The sequence below is a fragment of the Panulirus ornatus genome, chromosome 5 (genome assembly GCF_036320965.1).
Source record: "Panulirus ornatus isolate Po-2019 chromosome 5, ASM3632096v1, whole genome shotgun sequence".
In the NCBI taxonomy this organism is placed as follows: Eukaryota; Metazoa; Arthropoda; class Malacostraca; order Decapoda; family Palinuridae; genus Panulirus; species Panulirus ornatus.
In genome coordinates this window covers 21,341,148-21,350,002 of record NC_092228.1, presented here as the reverse complement: position 1 = coordinate 21,350,002, position 8,855 = coordinate 21,341,148, and the positions used below count along the sequence as shown (strand labels likewise).

General features: G+C 46.8%; 1 protein-coding gene across 1 annotated transcript in view; it reads left to right on the top strand.

Moving 5' to 3' along the window:
- Positions 1–8,855, top strand: part of LOC139746738 (glutamate receptor ionotropic, delta-2-like) — a 59,489-nt gene that overhangs the window by 47,560 nt on the left and 3,074 nt on the right. The window contains exons 8-11 of the mRNA XM_071658240.1: positions 304–469; positions 1,666–1,851; positions 4,381–4,664; positions 4,958–5,015. Of these exons, the coding sequence (XP_071514341.1) occupies positions 304–469; positions 1,666–1,851; positions 4,381–4,664; positions 4,958–5,015 (694 nt within the window). The remainder of the gene's footprint in view (positions 1–303; positions 470–1,665; positions 1,852–4,380; positions 4,665–4,957; positions 5,016–8,855) is intronic.

Genomic DNA, 8,855 nt, shown 5'->3' with positions numbered 1-8,855 from the left:
TTGATTGATTGGTTAGTTGCCTGCTTCCTTGCTTGCTTGATTGATTGGTTGGTTACTTGCTTGCTTGCTTGATTGATTGGCTGGTTGGTTGGTTGCTTGCTTGCTTACTTGATTGATTGGTTGGTTGCCTGCTTGCTTGATTGATTGATTGGTTGGTTGCTTGCTTGCTTGCGTGATTGGTTGGTTGCTTGGTTGCTTTCATGATTAGTTGCTTGGTTGGTTGGTTGGTTGTTTGGTTGGTTGGTATTTGTTCTGCTCAAAGTGTTTTCATCTCTCGTTAATGGCTCCGTCACCTGGTCCCAGGCCGTTCCGGTGGGAGGTGTGGGCGGCTGTGGCAACAGCGGTGGCCCTCGCCGGCCCCTTCCTGTGTATGGTGGCTCGAAACTGCTATGGTTCGAGACGCCCCTGGACCATCTGGTTCCACCAGCTGGGGAATGCCGTCCTCTTCATCATCGAACCCATGTTCCAGGTAATTGCTGCGTCACTTTGCGTAGCCTAACAGTTGAGTTTAACCAGGATGTGATCACTACATTTAGAAGACCTGCATGGTTTGCAGGTTACATTGTACATGATTCTAGACGTTGTTTATGGAAGTTTAGAGAGACTTGTTTCTATCCACCTCACGTGACTTTGAAGAGGAAAACCTTGGTCTTGTAAAGGTGTCTCAATCTTTCTTTCACTTATGAGCAATTGCCAGGAACGACTCAATTTGTTATAAAGGAGTTTTAAGATAATTGGCAAAAACAGATTGTTATGATGATAGCAATAACAATATTGTGCGATGAGTCTTGGAGAATGTTATGGTGAAAAGAGAGGTGGGGATAAAAGCCTTGCGAAAGATGAAGTGTGGCAAAGCGGCAGAAGGGAACAGAATTGTTGTCGAGTTTCTCAAGAAAGTGTGTGACATTGTTGATCATTGGATAGTCAGGATATTCGTTTGTATGAACCAAGGTCACATGCCTAAAGACTGGAAGACTTCTTGTATCTATAGGCAGGGGGGATAAAGCCGAATGCTGGAATGATGTCTGTTGAGTTGTATGGGAGAGTGATAACAAGAACAGAGCCGTGAAGAGTTTGTATGAAACATGGAAAGTTAACTGCATGACGGTCGTCGACCCGGAGAAGTGTTATGACAGAGGCCTTTTAAAGGGCGCTGCGAATCTTCAAGGTAAACAGAAAGGTACTAAACGCCGCCAGGAGTTGTTACCAGGAGAGCGAGGCGTGTAGGAAGGGAGGAGGGAGGGACCCGTCCACCACGTGATGATCACTACGTCTGAACCCCACACCCAGCTTGGAGGGTACGACTCCACCACTGACCCGAGTGACGCTTGAAACACCCCGGCACAAGACGTGCACATGTGGATATGTATATGTGGGACTGTATGTATGTTCTGTGTGTGTTTATATACAAATATGTGTTTGTGTGTGTGTGTGTGTGTGTGTGTGTGTGTGTGTGTGTGTGTGTGTGTAGAGGCAGTTTTTATGGCATCTTACAATTGTTTGTTAATCCCAGAGGGTAGTTTTGAATCTTAACACCAATCTATGGACGGAATCTAGACTTTTATGTAGAGACATGTGTTACCTCTCTCTCTCTCTCTCTCTCTCTCTCTCTCTCTCTCTCTCTCTCTCTCTCTCTCTCTCTCTCTCTCTCTCTCTCTCTCACAGCGAGGCAGCAGGATGGACATCATAGAGGTCCCTGGGCGGGTGTTCTCAGGATTCTGGTTCATCTTCACCATGATCGTGGGCATCTCCTACTCCTCCTCCCTCACCTCCTTCCTCATCCGGCCTGGCCTGGAGAAGCCCATCCAAGACCTGCGCGAGCTGGTCACCTCCGACATCGGCTGGGGCAAGGTGAGGCCTGGGGCAAGGTGAGGCCTGGGGCAAGGTGAGGCCTGGGGTAAGGGGAGGCCTGGGGCAAGGTGATGCCTGGGGTAAGGTGAGGCCTGGGGCAAGGTGAAGCCTGGGGCAAGGTGAGGCCTGGGGTAAGGTGAGGCTTGGGGCAAGGTGAGGCCTGGGGCAAGGTGAGGCCTGGGGTAAGGGGAGGCCTGGGGCAAGGTGATGCCTGGGGTAAGGTGAGGCCTGGGGCAAGGTGAAGCCTGGGGCAAGGTGAGGCCTGGGGTAAGGTGAGGCCTGGGGCAAGGTGAGGCCTGGGGCAAGGTGAGGCCTGGGGTAAGGTGAGGCCTGGGGTAAGGTGAGGGCTGGGGCAAGGTGAGGCCTGGGGCAAGGTGAGGCCTGGGGGAAGGTGAAGCCTGGGGTAAGGTGAGGCCTGGGGCAAGGTGAGGCCTGGGGTAAGGTGAGGCCTGGGGCATGGTGGTTCCTGGGGCAAGGTGAGGCCTGGGGCTTGGTGGATCCTGGGGCTTGATGAGGCCTGGGGCAAGGTGAGGCCTGGGGCTTGGTGAGGGCTGGGGCTTTGTGGGTCTTGGGATTTGGTGGGTCTTTGGGCTTGGTGAGGGCTGGGACATGGTGTGTCCTGGGGCAGGGTGAGGCCTCGGGCATGGAGAGGACTGGGGCTTGGTGAGGGCTGGGGTTTAGTGAGTCCTGGGACTTGGTGAGGGCTAGGGCTTAGTGAGAGCTGGGGTCTGGTGAGGGCTGGGATAAGTTGAGAGCTTGGCCAAAATGAGGACTGAGACAACGTGAGCCACAGAGCAAGGTAAAGGGTTGGGGCAAAGCTATGGACAGAGCAAGGTAAGGGCCAAGGCAAGGTGAGGGCTGGGGCAAGGCTTGGATCTGTCCAAACATAATACACGCTACAGTATATATATTCCTCTTCGGGAGTGACATGAGGTGATGACTGACGAAGGAATGACCAGGAAGGATATATATATATATATATATATATATATATATATATATATATATATATATATATATATATATATATATATATATATATATATATATATATATATATCATGGAGATAACGTAGGAGGGAGGGTGAGGGGAGGACATTTGGGGTGAAGGCTGGACACCAGCAAACTGGAGGTGATGTTGGGGAGGTGTTCGTCACACTGTATCAGATTGTAGTTGGTCAGTGAATTGCGTCTTTCATAACGAAAAAAAGACTATTATTTAGTAATCTAGTCTTGATTCAGTGTACAGCACGACTGTGTAATTCCTTATATGATATAACAATGCTATAGGGACACCAGTTCCAGTTTTCTTAGTTTGGATGTATTTTGACTTTCTCCCATCTAAATGTTTTATTGGCCAGATTTATTCATATTCGGAAGCTTCATATCCCTCCGCCATACACTGTGGGCACTTTATATTCCAGTAGTTCCCCCACTAAATCGCCCTCTATGCACACGTTTTCTGTCAATATCCTTCCATTCTCTAGTAACTCTGTACCTTCCTCCAGTCGCCCACATGTCCGTCATGTTTGGTCTCTTCCTCCTTATGTACGAACCATTTCAGTGATCCATCTATTTCTTTATCAGTAACGTCGTAGATCTCTAATTACCGTTATATTCGTTATAATCATTCTGATGGCTCAACGCCTTTTCTTTTGAATTTCAAGTCACTGGTGTGTTGTTGGCAGACGTATGAGTGACACAAAGGGCCACGTCATACAGTATTTGCGCTGCAGTTCGCCATAAACGGTTTTCGCACGACTTTCCATCGCTTACATTCAGCCTAAATACAGTTCCACCTGGTGTTCGATGCTCTATCGTCCAGTGTGCTGTCCATCATCGTCGGGCAAAAGTGGCAGCCCGTTGAGGCCGCATCAAACGCTCTACACTCAATCATAACCGCCATATTTAGTTCGTTGCGTCTCACGTTACACTTTTTCCTCACACAGACACGCACAGTCTATGAGACTGGCTCATTGTTGCCTTTGGTAAGATTGATTCCTACTAAGACCAAATCATCTGCATATACCAACATCCTGACGTCATCACCTCTTCCAATTTGTCATAACGTCTCGTTGATGACTGTATTTACGCCCTTACGTCAACCTTCGCAAAGCTTACCTTAAACAAACGCAGGTCTGTGTCTCTACGCATCTTCACTCGTTATTTACTCTCGTTGTCTAGTTATTTATTCCGTTTTTCGATGTACCTCTTGAGCTGTTCTTGGAGAGACCCTGCCTCACAGCCATGATTGATACACTCCATGCCCTCAGCACATACCACAATCCCTTGTTATAATATTTCTCTTCATCCGTCCACACACACACACACACACACACACACATGCACACACACACACACACACACAAGCCCCACCCCTGACTCAAAAGTGGAGCTAAATTTATCCTCTAATTTTTGTCTTGTCTGAGCGTTCCTCCTTGACTTCCTCGCTCCACCACCTGTGTATGAGCACTTCACCGTACCCAGCTGACCGCACGAACCCCCTCTGTCTCTGCTCCCTTGCTTCAGGTGTACTTCGGAGGGGTCCAAAGCTCCCTGCTGGAGCAGGCGCAGGACCCGACGCTGATCGCCCTGAGGGAGGGAGTCCAGTGGCGGAGCTCCCTGGAGGGGATCCTGCAGGACGTAGCGAAGGGCTCCTTCGCCACCTGGGACAACAGCATCACCACCCGCCTCCTGGTGGCTCTCAGGTTCACGGACACCTCGGGCCAGCCTCTCGTCCACTTCCCGGGGTTCGAACTGCTGCAGGAGCGGATCGCCTGGCCCATGCAGACGCACGCGCCGTACAAGCCAAGGTAAGTGAGACGCCTCATTAAGACCAGGCCATAAGTATGTTGACAAATGAGAAGGAAGGGAAATGGGAGTATTTGAGGGAAGTGAAAATACAGCCTTTTTGAAAGTCCAGATGTATACAAACATACGTGCTTTTGTACACATTTGGCACCAGAAGCTAACTCCACGGTTCGAATCTTGCCCTTTTGAAAACTTGTGTAGCTGTGAAAATACGTGTTATGATAATAGATCCGTTGAGAATTTTTTTTTTTTTAAATGGACAAAACAAACTTGCTTAATCACGTTTGATTTTCAGGTTTGATCAACTCATCAGCCGTGTGGTGCAGGGAGGGATGGTAGAGAAGTGGCTGCAGGTAAGTACCTGGCTCTTAGTGTACACACACCTGCACACACACACCTGCACACACACACCTGCACACGTACACCTGCACGCGCACACCTGCACACTACCTGCACACACCTACACACACCGGCAGGACTGGCACACACCTACACACACAGGCCTACACACACCTGCACACACACACACACCTGCACACACACACCTACACACACACCTGCACACTACCTGCACACACCTACACACACCGGCACACACACACCTGCACACACACACACACACACACACACACACACACACACACACACACACACACACACACCTGCACACCACTTGTACACACCTGACACCACGAGCCACACCTGCACACTTGATACCACTAGCCACACCTGCACACACTTGCACGTGTTCCTCCACATTAACACATATGCCAGTGTCTCTGTGCTTATCTCCATGTCTCTGCACGTCTATATCCTGGAACATGTTTGTAACACGCCTACACATTCATCCACGTCGTATATCTGATTATATATATATATATATATATATATATATATATATATATATATATATATATATATATATATATATATATATATATATATATATTTATATCTATATATATATATATATATATATATATATATATATATATATATATATATATATATATATATATATATATATGGATAGAGTTGTGCGCAGGAGGGTGGATGTAATGGAAAAAAGATGTTTGAGGACAATATGTGGTGTGAGGTGGTTTGATCGAGTAAGTAATGTAAGGGTACGAGAGATGCGTGGTAATAAAGAGTGTGGTTGAGAGAGCAGAAGAGGGTGTTTTGAAATGGTTTGGTCACATGGACAGAATGAGTGAGGAAAGATTGACCAAGAGGATATATGTGTCAGAGGTGGAGGGAACGAGGAGAAGTGGGAGACCAAATTGGAGGTGGAAAGATGGAGTGAAAAAGATTTTGAGTGATCGGGGCCTGAACATGCAGGAGGGTGAAGGGCGTGCAAGGAATAGAGTGAATTGGAACGATGTGATATGCCGGGGTCGACGTGCTGTCAATGGATTGAACCAGGGCATGTGAAGCGTCTGGGGTAAACCATGGAAAGTTGTGTGGGGCCTGAATGTGGAAAGGGAGCTGTGGTTTCGGTGCATTATTACATGACAGCTAGAGGCTGAGTGTGAACGAATGGGGCCTTTGTTGTCTTTTCCTAGCGCTACCTCGCACACATGAGGGGTGAGGGGGTTGTTATTCCATGTGTGGCGGGGTGGCGATGGGAATGAATATAGGCAGACAGTATGAATTATGTACATGTGTATATATGTATATGTCTGTGTGTGTATATATATGTATACATTGAGATGTATAGGTATGTATATTTGCGTGTGTGGACGTGTATGTATATACATGCGTATGTAGGTGGGTTGGGCCATTCTTTCGTCTGTTTCCTTGCGCTACCTCGCTAACGCGGGAGACAGCGACAAAGCAAAATAAGTATAATAAATATGTATATCCCCGGGGATAGGGGAGAAGGAATACTTTCCACGCATTCTTCGCGTGTCGTAGAAGGCGACCAAAGGGGACGGGAGCGGGGGCTGGAAACCCTCCCCTCCTTGTATTCAAACTTTCTAGAAGGGAAAACAGAAGAAGGAGTCACGCGGGGAGTGCTCATCCTCCTCGAAGGCTCAGACTTGGGTGTCTAAATGTGTGTGGATGTAACCAAGATGAGGAAAAAGGAGAGATAGGTAGTATGCTTGAGGAAAGGAACCTGGATGTTTTTGCTCTGAGTGAAACGAAGCTCAAGGGTAAAGGGGAAGAGTGGTTTTGGAATGTCTTGGGAGTAAAGTCAGGGGTTAGTGAGAGGACAAGAGCAAGGGAAGGAGTAGCACTACTGAAACAGGAGTGGTGGGAGTATGTGATAGAGTGTAAGAAAGTAAACTCTAGATTGATATGGGTAAAACTGAAAGTGGATGGAGAGAGTTGGGTGATTACTGGTGCATATGCACCTGGGTATGAGAAGAAAGATCATAAAAGGCAAGTGTTTTGGGAACAGCTGAGTGAGTGTGTTAGTAGTTTTGATGCACGAGACCTGGGTTATAGTGATAGGTGATTTGAATGCAAAGGTGAGTAATGTGGCAGTAGAGGGATTAATTGGTGTACATGGGGTGTTCAGTGTTGTAAATGATAATGGTGAAGAGCTTGTAGATTAATGTGCTGAAAAGGACTGGTGATTGGGAATACCTGGTTTAAAAAGAGAGATATACATAAGTATACGTATTGAAGTAGGAGAGATGGCCAGAGAGCGTTATTGGATTACGTGTTAATTGACAGGCGCGCGAAAGAGAGACTTTTGGATGTTAATGTGCTGAGAGGTGCAACTGGAGGGATGTCTGATCATTATCGTGTGGAAGCGAAGGTGAAGATTTGTAGAGGTTTTCAGAAAAGAAGAGAGAATGTTGGAATAGAGAGAGTGGTGAGAGTAAGCGAGCTTGGGAAGGAGACTTGTGTGAGGAAGTACCAGGAGAGACTGAGTGCAGAATGGTAAAAGGTGAGAACAAAGGACGTAAGGGGAAGTGGGGGAGGAATGGGATGTATTGAGGGAAGCAGTGATGGCTTGTGCAAAAGATGCTTGTGGCATGAGAAGTGTGGGAGGTGGGCAGATTAGAAAGGGTAGTGAGTGGTGGGATGAAGAAGTAAGATTATTAGTGAAAGAGAAGAGAGAGGCATTTGGACGATTTTTGCTGGGAAATAATGCAAATGACTGGGAGATATATAAAAGAAAGAAGTAGGAGGTCAAGAGAAAGGTGCAAGAGGTGAAAAAGAGGTCAAATTAGAGTTGGGGTGAGAGAGTATCATTAAATCTTAGGGAGAATAAAAAGATGTTTTGGAAGGAGGTAAATAAAGTGCGTAAGACAAGGGAACAAATGGGAACATCGGTGAAGGGGGCTAATGGGAAGGTGATCACAAGTAGTGGTGATGTGAGGAGATGGAATGAGTATTTTGAAGGTTTGTTGAATGTGTTTGATGATAGAGTGGCAGATATAGTGTTTTGGTCGAGGTGGTGTGCAAAGTGAGAGGGCTAGGGAGAATGATTTGGTAAACAGAGAAGAGGTAGTAACAGCTTTGCGGAAGATGAAAGCCGGCAAGACAGCGGGTTTGGATGGTATTGCAGTGGAATTTATTAAAGAAGGGGGCGACTGTATTGTTGACTGGTTGGTAAGGTTATTTAATGTATGTTTGACTCATGGTGAGGTGCCTGAGGATTGGCGGAATGCTTGCATAGTGCCATTGTACAAAGGCAAAGGGGAGAAGAGCGAGTGTTCAAATTACAGAGGTATAAGTTTGTTGAGTATTCCTGGGAAATTGTATGGGAGGGTATTGATTGAGAGGGTGAAGGCATGTACAGAGCATCAGATTGGGGAAGGGCAGTGTGGTTTCAGAAGTGGTAGAGGATGTGTGGATCAGGTGTTTGCTTTGAAGAATGTATGTGAGAAATACTTAGAAAACAAATGGATTTGTATCTAGCATTCATGGGTCTGGAGAAGGCATATGATAGAGTTGATAGAGATGCTCTGTGGAAGGTATTAAGAGTATATGATGTGGGAGGTAAGTTGTTAGAAGCAGTGATGAGAGAGCTTGGGAAGTGAGTCAGTTGTTGTTCGCTGATGATACAGCGCTGGTGGCTGATTCGGGTGAAATACTGCAGAAGCTGGTGACTGAGTTTGGTAAAGTGTGTGAAAGAAGAAAGTTAAGAGTAAATGTGAATAAGAGCAAGGTTATTAGGTACAGTAGGGTTGCGGGACAAGTCAATTGGGAGGTAAGTTTGAATGGAGAAAAACTGGAGG